General features: G+C 58.2%; 1 protein-coding gene across 9 annotated transcripts in view; it reads left to right on the top strand.

The window, feature by feature from the left end:
* Positions 1 to 14,207, top strand: part of KCNQ2 (potassium voltage-gated channel subfamily Q member 2) — a gene marked incomplete at both ends in the record, with an annotated part of 47,870 nt that overhangs the window by 19,627 nt on the left and 14,036 nt on the right. For 4 of the 9 annotated variants that reach the window (XM_082644984.1, XM_082644981.1, XM_082644985.1 and 1 more), the window contains 6 exons: positions 1,273 to 1,383; positions 2,065 to 2,160; positions 7,680 to 7,774; positions 8,860 to 8,889; positions 12,440 to 12,508; positions 13,405 to 13,434. In XM_082644984.1, the coding sequence (XP_082501110.1) occupies positions 1,273 to 1,383; positions 2,065 to 2,160; positions 7,680 to 7,774; positions 8,860 to 8,889; positions 12,440 to 12,508; positions 13,405 to 13,434 (431 nt within the window). Of the gene's footprint in view, positions 1 to 1,272; positions 1,384 to 2,064; positions 2,161 to 7,679; positions 7,775 to 8,859; positions 8,890 to 12,439; positions 12,509 to 13,404; positions 13,439 to 14,207 lie in introns of all 9 variants that reach the window. The other 5 variants (XM_082644983.1, XM_082644986.1, XM_082644987.1 and 2 more) reach the window with 3 other exon arrangements.

Raw genomic sequence — 14,207 nt, forward strand, 5'->3', positions numbered from 1 at the left:
CGCTGCCGAGTTTTGGGGGGGGGGCGTGATTTTGAGTATTTTACGTCTTTAAGATGTGTTTAGTTTCTGTTGAAAGCAGCCGACTAGAGGAGCCCGACCACCGGGAGGTTTCTGGTGAGAAGCCGGCTCACTCCACCCAGCTCCCTGTCACCTGCGCCCAGCTCGCTGGCGCCTTCCCAGAACCTTCTATGCAGGCCCGAATGCCTTGGCTGTGATTTCGCAGGGGACCGGCACAGAAGTCCCTGCTGGCGAAGCCGTGATTATTCAGCCCCGTTTTGCAGACTTTTCTCAGACTGCACAGTGGGCTTCGGGTGGACTCTCTGCATGACCCCCGAGTCGGGGGGATGGATGCCCAGGGTGGACGGTGGGTGGACGGTGGGAGATGTCCGTGCCCCTGGCGCGGGGGCCAGGTGACCCTGCTGTCCGAGTCCCCCATGAGGAACCTCTGCTCCTGTCCGCCGCCTGGCCAGGGCCGCCCCTGCCCCCAGTCCCCTCTCCTGCTCGCACCTCGGCCCCTCCCTCTGTTTGGCTAAGACCTCCCCTCTCAGGGCCCGCCTGGGCCCACCTCCCAGCCCAGCTGGCCACGTGGTCTGTCCTGAGCCTCCGTACCTGCCTCTGTGTGTGGCCTTGGTGGTCCTGCACACCAGGCCTGAGCCTCCACTTCGGCAGGTGTTGTGGGAGCTACCTGAAGATGGCCCCCTCCATTTGGGCTCCTGGGAAGGCCCGTCTGGGCCCCACTTCCTCCTTGCCCGCTCCCCACCGCAGAGCAATTCTAAACACAAGCACCTCCGTGGCCCTGCCTGCCACACCCTGGGGAGGGGGGCCTTTTCCTTCTCCAGTCCGGCCCCTCCTGTCGCCTCCTCCAGCCCCACCCCCGGCCCCTCCCGCTCTCCTGGCCTCAGCTTACAAGCCACCCTCCGAAGGGCCCACACGACCCTCTCCGCGTCCCTGGAAGGTCCCTCGGCACTGTCACCTCTCAGGCCCCTGGCTCTCTCCTAGCCTCCTGGCTCCTGGCTGGGTGTGAAACGAGAGCAGAGCCTGACCCCCACGCCCAGCACACAGGGACGGAGCGGAGGTTTGGAGTGTGGACGTGATTGTTGAGGGGGGAGGGGCAGCCAGCAGTGACCCTGGCCTCTCGGGCCCTGGGAGGGCGGCACGGCGGGGGGTCTGTCCAGCTGCCCTGAGGCCTCAGGAGGAGGGTCTGGCTCAGGTCCCGGGCCTCCAGGCGGCCACTGTCCGGCCTGGCTGAGCAATGGGGCCTGCTGTCCGCAGATCACCCTGACGACCATCGGCTACGGGGACAAGTACCCCCAGACCTGGAATGGGAGGCTCCTGGCGGCAACTTTCACCCTCATCGGCGTCTCCTTCTTTGCTCTTCCTGCTGTGAGTCCCGCCCCTTCCTGCCTTTGCTGGGGACGGGGTTTGGGCTCCCCTGGTGACCACAGCTGCCCTCGGGGCCATGTGGGGCAGGGGCAGGGCTCCCAGCAGGTCCACAGCCCCCAGGAGTGGACGTGGCAGCCTCCACAACCTGCCGCCCCAGGCTGTACCTTCTGACCCGTGTCTGTGGGTCACTGTCAGCGCCTCCCAGCCTTGTGGGATTGGCCAGTCGGGTCCTTGTGACCAGGAGCTGTGCTGTACAGTGACACAGCTCTGTCAGGTCTCCTTCAGAAGAGGCAAGGGCCCTGTTAACCCTCTACCCGCAGCTGTGGTGGGGGGGCTGGCGATGCTGCTCTCCTGGTGGCCCTTCTCTGTGACCCCGGACCACACCCCTCCACTCACTCCAGTGTGGACAAATTGGGGAGGAGGATTAATCTCTGGGCCCAGATGTGTTCAGAGTGGGCCCTGCCAGGCTCCTGTAAGCGTGAAGTTCCCTTTACCCCAAATCCAAGTCTTTCCCCCCAGCCTGTCTCCTGGCACCGGGGGCTGAGGAGGCAGGAAGGTGGAGCCAGAAGTGTGCAGGCAAGGGTGGAGTAGGGGTGCGGTTCCCCGGTCGTGGTCTGACCCTGAGGAACTCAGTGTGGGGCTGTGGTCCCTGGGGCATCGTCTGACCCCAGTGACTTGCAGGGCATTTTGGGGTCTGGCTTTGCCCTGAAAGTTCAAGAGCAGCATCGTCAGAAGCACTTTGAGAAGAGGCGGAACCCTGCAGCAGGCCTGATCCAGGTGAGTCCAGGTGGCCCCCACATGGAGTGCCACGTGGACCTCCATGTAGACCAGCAGAACCCCTGGCCTGGGCCCACGGTGTTGGAGTGGAGCCCTGCTAGGCGTCTGTCTCCCTGTTGGGGAATTCGAGTCTGTGCTGAGAACCAGCTTAGATGCCCACAGCTGTCTGGCAGCTAGGGTGCTGGCCAGCGTTCTGTGGGCCCTGGGACCTGGGCCAGGCTGTCACAGGTGCCCCCGAGGTGTCCCTTCACAGCACTGACACCCATCCTGCACTTGTGGAATCAGGGTTCAGAGATTCCCCACACAGGTAGGTGCCAGAGCGATGTCTGTGCTGCCCCAGCTCACAATGCCCACCCCGTCACTGGGGGTCACAGTGGCCACTCGGCCTCCAGTAGTGCTTCATGAGCCATCCTGAGAGTGTGGGCCTGAGCACAGGCTGCCCGATGGGCCCAGCGTTCCTGCAGCCCCTCCCAAAGCCCAGGGGACCCAGTGGACCTTTGGAGTTGACTGGCCTTTACTGCTGGCTGGACACTGCCCTGGCCCCTCAAGTGCATTTCGTTTTTATTTTTATTATTATTTTTTTTTTTCTTTTTGCGGTATGCGGGCCTCTCACTGTTGTGGCCTCTCCCGTTGCGGAGCACAGGCTCCGGATGCGCAGGCCCAGCGGCCATGGCTCACGGGCCCAGCCGCTCCGCGGCATATGGGATCCTCCCAGACCGGGGCACGAACCCGTATCCCCTGCATCGGCAGGCGGACTCTCAACCACTGCGCCACCAGGGAGGCCCCTGCATTTCTTTTTTAAAGACGTGGTCTTGCCCTGGGTGCAGCCTACTTTTATGTATGTATGTATGCATGTGTCTTTCACCATAAGAGCTTCAAATGGCTACTTCTTTTAAATGCAAAGGAGTGTGAAGAAGAACAAAGATGCCCCCCAGTCCCACCCATATTGACAATGAAGTCACAGCACTACGTGTGGTTCGGAGGTTTGAGTAGCACAGGGAAGGAGCGTTGCCTGAACACGCAGCACCTACCCTCTGCGCCTCCTCTCCGAGAAGCTCGGAGGTTTGGGAAGGAGACGTGGAAGAATTAGGGCTTGGGAAGGACCCCCATACACTGGGGGATCTAGGAGGCACACACATGCCCAGTGCTGGACGCAGGCTCAGAAGTGACTGGAGAAGGCACTAATTGCTCACTTCAGGCTGATCTTTAGACTCCGTGCAAGCAGGAAGTGAGGCTAAGGCAGAGCTGTAAGTGACCTTCTCAGGTGTTGGAGGAGTGCCCCAACACAGGGCCGGTCTGCAGAGGCTGAGAGCATTTGTTTCCTCTTTGGTTCTTTGGGTTTAAGGGAAGGTCTGTCAAGTCACCATCTGACCACTGAGCTAAGGGAACAGAGACTTCAGTGACCACACACACAAAGAATACAGTGTTTATGGAATAGCTTAGAAAAGTCACTTAACAAACGACTACAATCAACAACAAACAGCAGCAACAAACTCCAGGGATGGGGAGGAATCTGACTTCCAGAGGTACCACATTACAATACTCAAAATGTCTAGTTTTCAACAAAAAATTGTGAGGCATGCAAAGAAACAAGAAAGTGTGATCCAGTCACAGGAAAAAAAAAAAAAAAAGTAATAGATACTGCCCCTGAAGAAGCCCTGATGTTTGATTTACTAGACAAAGACTTTCAATTAGCTGTTTAAATATGCACAAAAGACTAAAGGAATCCGTGGACTAAAGGAAATCAGAAGAATGATGTCTCACCAAATAGAGAATGTCCATAGAGACAGAAATAATAAAAAGAAAACAGATAGAAATTCTGGAGCTGAAGAGTACAATAACTGAAATGAAAAATGCACTAGAGGGTTCAGCAGCAGATCTGAGCAGGCAGAGGGAAGAATCGGCAGACTTGAAGACAGGTGAGTTGAAGTGACCCGGTCTGAGGAGCAGAAAGAGAACAAGTGAAGAAAAGTGAGCAGAGCCCACGAGGCCTGTGGGATACCATCTGATGTACCATTTGCATAATGGGAGCCCCAGAAAGAGAAGAGGCATTGGGCAAAAAGAATACCTGAAAAAATAAGGCTGAAAACTTCCCAGATTTGAAGAAAGATGTGAATCTGTACATCCAAGTAGTATAAAGTCAAAGGGATTCACACCAGGGCTCATTATGATCAAACTGTTGAAGCCCACAGACAGAGGGAGTCTTGGAAGCAGCAGGAGAGAAAGGACTCTTGGTGCCCAAGGGTCCTCAGTGAGGGTAACTGCCGATTTCTCATCAGAAACCATGGGGGCCAGAAGGCAGTGGGATGACGTGTTTAAAGTCTGCAAAGAAAAAACTCGATTTTGTCTGGCAAAATTATGCTTCAAAAGAGAAATCACAGCATTCCCATAAAAACAAAAGCTGAGGGAGTTTGTAGCTAATAGACCTGCCCTACAAGAAATGCTGGAGAGGGCTCTTCAGACGGAAGTGAAAGGACCCTGGACAGTACCTCAAGCCACACAGACACTGGTAAAGTTAACTACACAGGTAAATGTGAAAGTGAATAGTATTATATTTTTGATTTGTAACTCATTTTTTCCCTTATATGAGTTAAAAGACAAAGGCATAAAGCAATAATCATAAATCTGTATTTCTGGGTGCACAATGTAGAGAGTGTAATTTGTAACAGTTACAACATAAAGGGGGCGGACTGCACAAGAGCAGAGTCTCTGTTCACTATGGAAGCTGAGTTGGTGTTAATTCAAACTAGATTGTTACAAATTTAAGATGGGATTAATCATAATCCCAGGGTAGCCCTTAAGAAAACAACTAAAAAATACCAGAAAAGGAAAAGAGAAGGGACTCAATAATAACTAGAAAAAAATGAAACTCTACAGAAGGCAATAATGGAGGAATTGAGAAACAAAAAAAACAGCAGAAGCAAGTCCTTCCTAATAAGTAATTACTTTAAATGTAAATGGATTAAACTCCCCAGTTAAAAGGTAGAGGTTGGAGGAATGGATTAAAAATCTATCCAACTGTACTAGATCCAAAGACGACAATACACTGAAAGTGAAAGAATGGAAAAAGATATTCCATGCAAGCAGTGACCTGGAGCCGGGTTGGCCACACTTGTATCAGACAAAATAGACAAGACAAAGAAGGTTGTTATGTATTGATAAGAGTCAATTTATAAAGATGATTAACAATCATAAACATTTATATACTAACAACAGAGTCCTAAAAACATATGAAGCAAAAACTGACAGAATTAAAGGATGAAATAGACATTTCTACAGTAATACCTGGAGAATTCCAAACCCCACTTTCAAAATGGGTAGAAAGGTACTTCCCTGGTGGCACAGTGGTTAAGAATTCACCTGCCAAGGCAGGGGACACGGGTTCAAGCCCTGATCCAGAAAGATCCCACATGCCATGGAGCAACTAAGCCCATGCATCACAACTCCTGAGCCTGTGCTCTAGAGCCCGTGAGCCACAACTACTGAGCCTGCGTGCCACAACTACTGAAGCCCATGCGCTTAGAGCCTGTGCTCCACAACAAAGAGCAGCCACCACAATGAGAAGCCCACACACCACAATGAAGAGTAGCTCCTGCTCGCTGCAACTAGAGAAAGCCCGCAAGCAGCAATGAAGACCCAATGCAGCCAAAAATAAATACATAAGAAAAAAAAGGTAGAAAAACCAGACAGAAGATCCTAAGGAGACAGAGGACTTGAACAAACCACGACCCAGCTAGACCTGCAGACGTCTGTCATTAGACATGTGTCACCAACCACAGTGAACACATCCTTCTCAAGTGCACGTGGAACGTTCCCCAGGATAGGCCATGGGTTGGGCCAAAACAAGTCTTGATAGTTGGGTGCCACATCTATCCAATGAGGAAAGGACAGTCTCTTTGACGGTGGTTCTGGGATACTGGATACCCATTTTTAAAGGAGTGAAGTTTGACCCTTACTTCACACCAGTGCAAAATTAACTCCAAATGGATTAAAAGCCTAAATCTAAGAGCTGAAACTAAAATTCTTAGATGAAATTATGGGTGTAAATCTCCATGACTTTGGTTTCTTAGATACGACACCAAAAGCATAAGCAATAAAAGAAACATAAGACTTTTAGCAAAATTAAAAACTTCCGTGCGTTAAAGGACACTATTCACAGCGTCTCTTTAGAGAGTGAAAAGACAACCCACAGAATGGGAGGAGATGTTTGCAAATCATATATCTGATACGGGTCTGGTATCCAAAATATATGAAGGACTCATACAGCTCAACAACAGACACACAACCCAGTTAAGAAATGGGCAGAGGATTTAGGTAGACATCGCCCCAAAGAAGATACACAGATGGCTAAGAAGAACATTAAAAGATGTTCAACATCATTCTTCATGAAGGAGATGCAAATCAAAAGCACTTCACACCCACCAGGATGGCTAAAATTGAACTTAAAAGTGTTGATGAGGATGTGGCGACATCAGAATCCTCGTACATTGCTGGGGGTGTGTGAAATGGTGCCGCCACTGTAGAAAGGTTTGGTGGTTCCTCAAAAAGTTAAACATGTCACATGACCCAGGAATCCCGCTCCTAGGTATACACCCAACAGAATTGAAAACAGGTGTTCAGCCAAAAAGCTTCACACAGGTGTTGGTAGCAGCACGATTCACAGGAGCTGAAAGGTGGAGACAGCTCAGATGTCCCTCGGTGGGTGAAAGGATACACAGATGTGGTCCATCCATATGCCTGAATATGGTTCAGCCTTAAAAAAGAAGGAGGCTCGGACGCAGGCTCCAGCGGGGATGGGCCTTGAGAATGTGCTAAATGAAGGAGGCCAGACACAGAAGGCCACGTGCTACGATTGCATCGCTACAAAGTGTCTGGAGTAGGGAAACCCACAGGGACTGATGCAGATTGGGGGTGGCAGGCCGGGGGCAGGAGGGGGCGGGGAGTCACGCTGGTGGGTTGGGGGCGCTTGTTTTTGAGGTGGTAAAAATGTGGGGCTGGCTGGAGGGGACGGTTGCACAGCATCGGGAATGGGCTTAGCACCAGTTAATTGCACACTTTAAAGTGGTGAGTTTTATTCAATGTGTATTTTACCCCAGTTAACAAAAAGAGTGAGGAGCGGAAGCCCAGGCCGGGTCGGGGTTGGTGTACGGGGCAGGCCCGTGACTGGCAGGGGCTCAGTCTCAAGGTGGGGAGGCTGAGGGCTGTTCCTGGCTCTGCCCTCCACCCCGTCCCCCGGGGAGGGAAGGAAGGTGACCACGATGCCGGGTGACGGCTTCCAAGCGTCAGGTAGTGCAGATGGAAGGAAAGAAGCGAAGCTCGCTGCAGGCTCGCCAGGTGCTTGACCTGCGCCCCGCGCCCCGCCGCGTCTCCATTCTGCAGAGGCTACCGAGGCCTGAGGTGGTGGGAGCAGCACCGGGCCGCAGTCCAGAGCCCCGCGCACGGGGCTGCGCAGGGGCGAGGCCCTGGGAGAGGCCGGTGGGACCCCTTAGGGCCCAGCTGACGTCCTGTCCTCCCCGCAGTCCGCCTGGAGGTTCTACGCCACCAACCTGTCGCGCACGGACCTGCACTCCACGTGGCAGTACTACGAGCGCACGGTGACCGTCCCCATGTACAGGTACCTCCCGCACCTCCCAGCACTGCCTGTGTGCAGCCCCCTTGTTCCTAAACTCCATTTTTCAGTTGTCGTTCATCATTTTGATTATTTTTTGTTTCTTTTTCTTTAAAATATATGTACTTTTCAAAAAGGAATCGTGCGTGATTATTCTATTAATTTTGTTCTCTGTTTTATAGTTTGCGGCTTTTATTTTTCACCTTCATTCCGCCCCCCGCTTAGTGTCTTTGCTGTCAGGTGCATAGTGTGTAAACCTTGTGACGACAGCCCCCCAGAGCTTGCGGAGGTAAATGCCAGCTGGTTCCAGGGACTGCAGCCCCTCCAGGGGGCCCCGTGTTTAGAAACAAAAGGATAACCTTGACCCTCTGACCCCCAGCGAGGGCAAGCGTCTCTGAGTACCCCAGACCCCACAGCGAGGTCCCGACAGGGCAAAGCACAGACACCCCCAGGCGCCCTGAGGGGGAGAGGAGGGGGCCGGGGAGTCCTCCCTGGGGGGCTGCGTGGTCAGCAGGCGGCTTTCCAGGCACGGCTTGTGCCCCCCAGGGTTTGTCTGTGCCAGGCTCCGGCTTAGAACGAGGTCTGAGGTGAGAAGGGCGCGGGCTGGCCAGCGTCCATGCAGGTCAGGTGCCCCCGGGCTGGGCGCTGCCCTGCCAGCCCGCCCTCCCCCCTCAGGGCTGACGCTGAGCCCTGGGGCCTCTCAGCCCGAGGAGTCCCCTTACCTGCCCCTGGGGGTGTCCACCCACGGAGCCCTGTCCCTGGGGCAGGGTCCTCCTGCAGGTCCCCACCTGCCACCTGCCTCTCTCGGGATCTGCCGGCTCCCTCCTCCAGCACCGTCCCGCTGGCACTTTAGGGGACGCTCAGCTTCCGGGTGGTGGGGGCCTGGCGCCCCCCCGCTTCCCGGAAACGCTGACGGCGCTGTGCTCTCAGCCCTCCGGCGGGGGCAGGACTGACCCTCGTGCTAATTTTCTTTGTTCTGTTGTTTCCCCCACTTTCCTGGACTATTTTTTTTCATTTTCTTTTTCTTATCCCGTTCTTTTAAAATCTTTCATTCCTTTCCCTTTGTGTGTGTGTGAAAACACTTGAAAAAGCTCGCAAACTCAAACCTACGGGGCCTCCAGGTAGGACTGCATGGGCGGAAAGCGTGTGGTGTGATTCTGTTCTGTTGGGGACTGTTCCGGGGCCACCCCGAGCCCTGCCCCGCCCGGCCTGTGGCCCCCGCCTGGAGCCACGTGCGCCCTCCTCGCTCCCCTGGTTCCCTCTCCCGACCGCCCCTCCCCCCCAGCTGCTTTCTTGTGCTGGATCTGTCTGTCCAGGTGTCCTCTGTTCCTTGTCCTGCTTCCTGCCTTGTCTCAGTGGCTGGGGTCCCGCCCCACGGGCCCCACTTTCTCCCAGTGCAGAGGTGGTGGAGATGGGATATCAGCCATCCCAGCTCGGGGGCACCCCAGCCAGCGGCCCCCGGTCCTGGAAGGCAGCTCTGGGCTTGGAGTCTCCCTCTCTGCATACGCCCCCCACCCCGAGTCTTCTCACTACAGCGAGAGGGAGACGTGAGGCCCTGGGCGGAGGGGGCCTGCGGTCCGTCCATGTGGCCCCACTGACCGTGTCTGCCTCAGATGGCTCTCTTCCTGCTGCACTTTCAGTCTGGGGCCCCGTGCCCAGACGGGGGCACTGCACTGCTCCACGAGGGCCCCTGTGCCCGGGGCCAGGTCCCTTTGTAGGCCCTGTGCTTCCCCTCAGAGCGGTGGCACCGTGCTGCGCCCTGCAGAGCCTGGGTGGGGGCGGTCTCTCATCCTCCCCTGGCGCCCTGCATGGGAACCGTGTTAGGAAGTTAATCCCTCCGCTCCCAGGAGGGAAGAGGGTGCCGTGCTGGGCAGTGTAGGGCCAGGCTCCGGGGGCGGGAGGGTCCTGACCCCTCGGCATCTCCGCCCCAACAGTGCCTGCCTTTCACCGTTGGCCATGGGCCACAGGGGCTTCACTCAGCAGAGGGTGGCGTTGGGAGCAGCATCCTTCCCCGTCTGCTGGCCCTGGACCCCTGGGGCTCCAGGCTGCCGGGCAGTTGGGGGGACCCTGCTTCAGAGCCTGACAGGCTCCTCCCAGACCCGATGGCCCCCGCGGTCCATCTTCTCCAGAAGCCCCCCATCCCCTGACGTCTGTGGAAGCACCCCATCCCCACCCTGGGCCTGGGGGCTGGCCTTGTCCTCCGGAGGCGTCTGACCCCAGACTAGCCGTTGCTCGCTCCTGGGGATGCCCCCCGATGTGTCCCCCCGACCCATCGCCCACTGCACCCTCGTCCTCCACGACTGGGGCTGTGTGTGCGTGGCCCCCACGTGTGTGGTGCCTGCACGTCTCTGTCCGCGGCCCTGCCCGTCCATGTTCTGTCCCCTGCCTCTGTGTGTCCAAGGCATGGCGTCCAACTGCGTGCCCCTACCCTGGACCTGCGTGTGTGGCGGCCGAGTGGGGCCAGCTGCCCAGGGTCTCCGTTCCAGGCCCCGTGGTGGGTGGCCAAGGGGGTGGGGAGACCAGCTCTGTCCCGGTGTCCAGTCCTGGGGCTCTGCTGCGCCCATGCTGTGAGCCGACCTGACCGCGCAGGCCTCCTGCTTGGTCTGGACCTATGAGGACAGGAGAGACCTGGAGGGGGAGTGGGGAGGGGAGAGAGAGGGCTAGTGTTCCCAGGATCCAGGCCTGGCCGGGCTGGGGCGGCAGAGGGAACAGAGGGGCAGGGCTGCCCCTGCTGGCCCTGGAGATGGCAGTGACTGAGGCAAGCCCGGTGGAGGGGGCACTCGGATGGGCGCTAGGGGGCGTGGCTGGGTAGAGGAGGAGTCGGGAGGGACCAAAGCAAAGCCAGACTGGCAGGTGGGCGGGGGCGGATCAGGGCCGTGGGTGCAGGGGGGTCACAGATCCTCCTGTTTTGGAGACAGCGGGGAGTGTGAGCAGGGGAAGGACAAGAACGCATCACACGAGCAGGGTGGCCATCCAGGGAGGCCCAGGGAGAGGAAGACACGGGGGACGTGGGAGGGGACAGGAGGGGGTGAGGGCTGGAGCCAGGGCTGTGTGTGTGGTGGGTGGTGGTGCTGTGGACCGGCTGAGGGTGCTCAGGATGGCTCGGACACAGGTGCACAGGAGGGACAGGGGTCCCCAGGGTCAAGAAGGACTGAGGCTCAGGACTGGGTTTGGGGGCTGGGGCTGAGTGGGGGGTGTCACTGAGCAGGTGGGGATGTCACATAGCAGGTGGAAATGTCACATAGCACTTGGGTGTCCCACAGCAGGTGGGGATGTCAAAGTGGGGTGTCACAGAGCAGGTGGGGGTGTCAAAGTGGGGTGTCACAGAGCAGGTGGGGGTGTCACAGAGCAGGAAGCAGTGTCACAGAGCGAGTGGGTTGTCACAGACAGTGAGATGTCACAGAGTAGGTGGGGATGTCACAGACAGTGGGGTGTCACAGAGCATGTGGGGATGTCACAGAGCAGGTGGGGGTGTCACAGAGCAGGTGGGGATGTCACAGACAGTGGGGTGTCACAGAGCATGTGGGGATGTCACAGAGCAGGTGGGGGTGTCACAGAGCAGGTGGGGATGTCACAGACAATGGGGTGTCACAGAGCAGGTGGGGATGTCACAGACAGTGGGGTGTCACAGAGCAGGTGGGGTGTCACAGAGTAGGTGGGGTGTCACAGACAGTGGGGTGTCACAGAGCAGGTGGGGTGTCACAGGGCAGGTGGGGATGTCACAGCAGGTGGGCATGTCACAGGGCAGGTGGGGGTGTCAGAGAACAGGCGGAGTTGTCACAGCAGGTGGGGTTGAGTCAGGAAAGAGACCAGGGCCTGGAGACACGCAGTGTCACTGATGGCATGGAAGCTGTGTGTGAGCTGAAGGTGGCCAGGATCCGCGAGAAGAGTGGGGAGTGGGGTGGGGTTGGGGACAGAAGTGTCCCCAGACATTGTGGGAACTTGAGTCTCGGGTGAGTCTCCTGCAGCTAGAGGTGGGAGACCTGGCTTCCCCAGGAATGTCCCAGGTGTACAAAACCCTCCCTGGCATCCCAGGGGGACTTTTCACCTCTCGGCTTCCTGGCCGGTGCCCGCAGCACTGAATGCTGGGCCGGCAGGCGGGCCAGGTGTGCGGCTGTCCTGGTAGGTGTGACTGCCTCTAGGAAGAGGGGCTCGGAGCAGGGCCAGGCCAGCCGTCCAGGAGGCCCGCTTGCAGCCCTGTGGGCTCTGCCCAGCACAGTCCTTTCCTGTGACCTCGGCCCCGCTGAGCCTTGGCAGAGAGAGTGGCTCTGCAGAGAGGGGTCTGGGAGCGCCACTGTGTTGGGGGCTGGGTTTGCAACTGTGCTTCTCCTGGGGGTGTTCAGGGATTGGGAAGGTGGAGGGGCAGGAGCCCCCTGTCCTCCCTGCAGCACCAGCCCCACATGGGGATCCCCTCTAGGGATGGCCCAGGCCCCGCGCACCCCCAGGGCTGAGGCCCCCAGGGCGAGTGAGCCCAGAGTCAGACAGTGACCCAGCCCCAGAGGTGGAGGCCCGGGCTCCCTGGGGTCTGCCGCCGCCGTGCACTCCCCTCTTTCTGCCTGTGACGGGCCACAGCCCGTGTCCCCGTGTGAGACGTGGCTGCTCGTGAGCGCTGGGCTGAGGGCCCCGGGGCTGTGGCGGGCGGGGGCCCACTCACCTGTCCTCCTGCCGCAGACTCATCCCGCCGCTGAACCAGCTAGAGCTGCTTCGGAACCTCAAGAGCAAATCTGGACTCACCTTCAGGTGAGCGGGGGCGCCTGGGCTGGCGCTCGGGGCACAGCGTCTCGGGGCTTGGCAAGGGGCTGGCAGCTGCAGGGTGCTGGTGGTTGGGCTGCCGTGGGACCCGGCGACGCCGGTGGTGTTCTGCTTTTGCCGACCCCAGTCTCAGCTCCCATCCTGAGGGCGGCCGGGTGCGGCGTGGGCGCACAGAGGGGAGCTCCATGTGGGGCCGGGAGTCTGGTGCTCTGGCCTGAGGCGGGAAGAAGAGTCCAACCGTGCACGTCCCTGGAGTGTCGGGTGGACACGCGCGGTGGCACCTGCTGGTTCTCCCAGTCACACACCCTGTGACTCCTCGAGCGCTTGACGCGGGAGGGTCGTGCGGAGGAGCCAGGCTGGGCTGCAGGAGAGGGGAGGGGAGAGTGCCCATGACCAGGCCTGTTTGTCGACAAGGAAGGGTTCTCAGTGGGCAGAGCGGCCGGAGTGGGTTGAATGGTGCGCCCCCACCTGCCCGACAAAGACACATCCGTGCCCTGGAACCTGTGAACGTGACCTTATCTGGAAAAAGTCTTCGTGGGTGTGATTAAGTGAAGGACCTCAGCTGTCCTGAGCGTCGATTTGGAGGAGCTTCCTCCACACTTCCTCTCTGAAAGTCTGTTAATGTCGGTGATTCTGATGAAAGCGCGTGTCCATAAACACGGGGCGGTAGCAACCGCAGCCTCAGAACTTCTCGTGACCCCTTCCGGATTCCCTGTCCCCTGGGACCCGCCTCCTCCGGCCCCCAGTGGGCTCTCGGGGTGGGTGGGCTGTTCCTGCCCCTCACATGCAGCCCCTGGCCTGTGGGAGCATGGGGGGTCAGCTGGGCTCTGCACAGGGTCGGCCCGGAGGGCTGCCCGCGAACAGGCTTGTGCTTCTGTTTGCAGGAAGGAGCCCCAGCCGGAGCCATCTCCAAGGTCAGTGCCACCTGCTCCCGCTGCCTCCGCGCCTGCAGTGTGTCCTCGGGGAGCGCGGGCTGCCTCCGGGCTGTGCATGCTCCTCTGTGCTGCTGAGGGTGGACCCCTCCCTGCCTGCTGGTGATGTGGGCCCTTAAATCACGCTTCCTGTGTCCACGCCCCCTCCCAGGCCCCGGGCCTGCTCGGCAGCTGAGGGGCAGCTCCTGCCCTCCCGTGACTGTAGCCCCTCGGAACGGACGCGGGGGGCTTCCAGGGGAGCAGTCCTACCAGCTCCAGCACAGGGCCTGGGCTGTTCTGAGCCGAGGGCGACCCAGGTGGGCACTCCCACGGGGTGTCCCCCCGACACTGCAGGTCAGGGTCAGACGGTGGGAGGAGGGGCAGCTCTGAGGAGGGGTCTTCGCGTCACCCCCGTCAGGTCTTGGTTTGTGGAAGGTTTCTGGAGGAGTGGGAGAGGGTCCCCTTTGGGGCAGGGCCTCCTGCCCTGCTTCACAAGCCCTCGGTGGGGACCGGTCTCCCCCTCCCTGGGTTTATCCAGGCCCCTGCGATTCTGTTTGCTTTAGGCGAGTTTGAGACTGGGACCCCGAATGGGGACTCCCAGGGATGACTTCTGCTGAGGGCAGAGGAGGGATGACAGCACTCTGCTGTTCTCCTAGTGTTGGAAAAAAAATCCAGATCAGTTCACAGCGTTCAAGTTGGTGACCTCCAGCCTGTCCGTGTATCGCTGTGTACCTCTGAGCTCAGGGTCCCCCGGCGCCCCGTCTCCACCTGCAGAG

Source organism: Mesoplodon mirus (genome assembly GCF_964341445.2).
Source record: "Mesoplodon mirus genome assembly, chromosome: 15".
NCBI lineage: Eukaryota > Metazoa > Chordata > Mammalia > Artiodactyla > Ziphiidae > Mesoplodon > Mesoplodon mirus.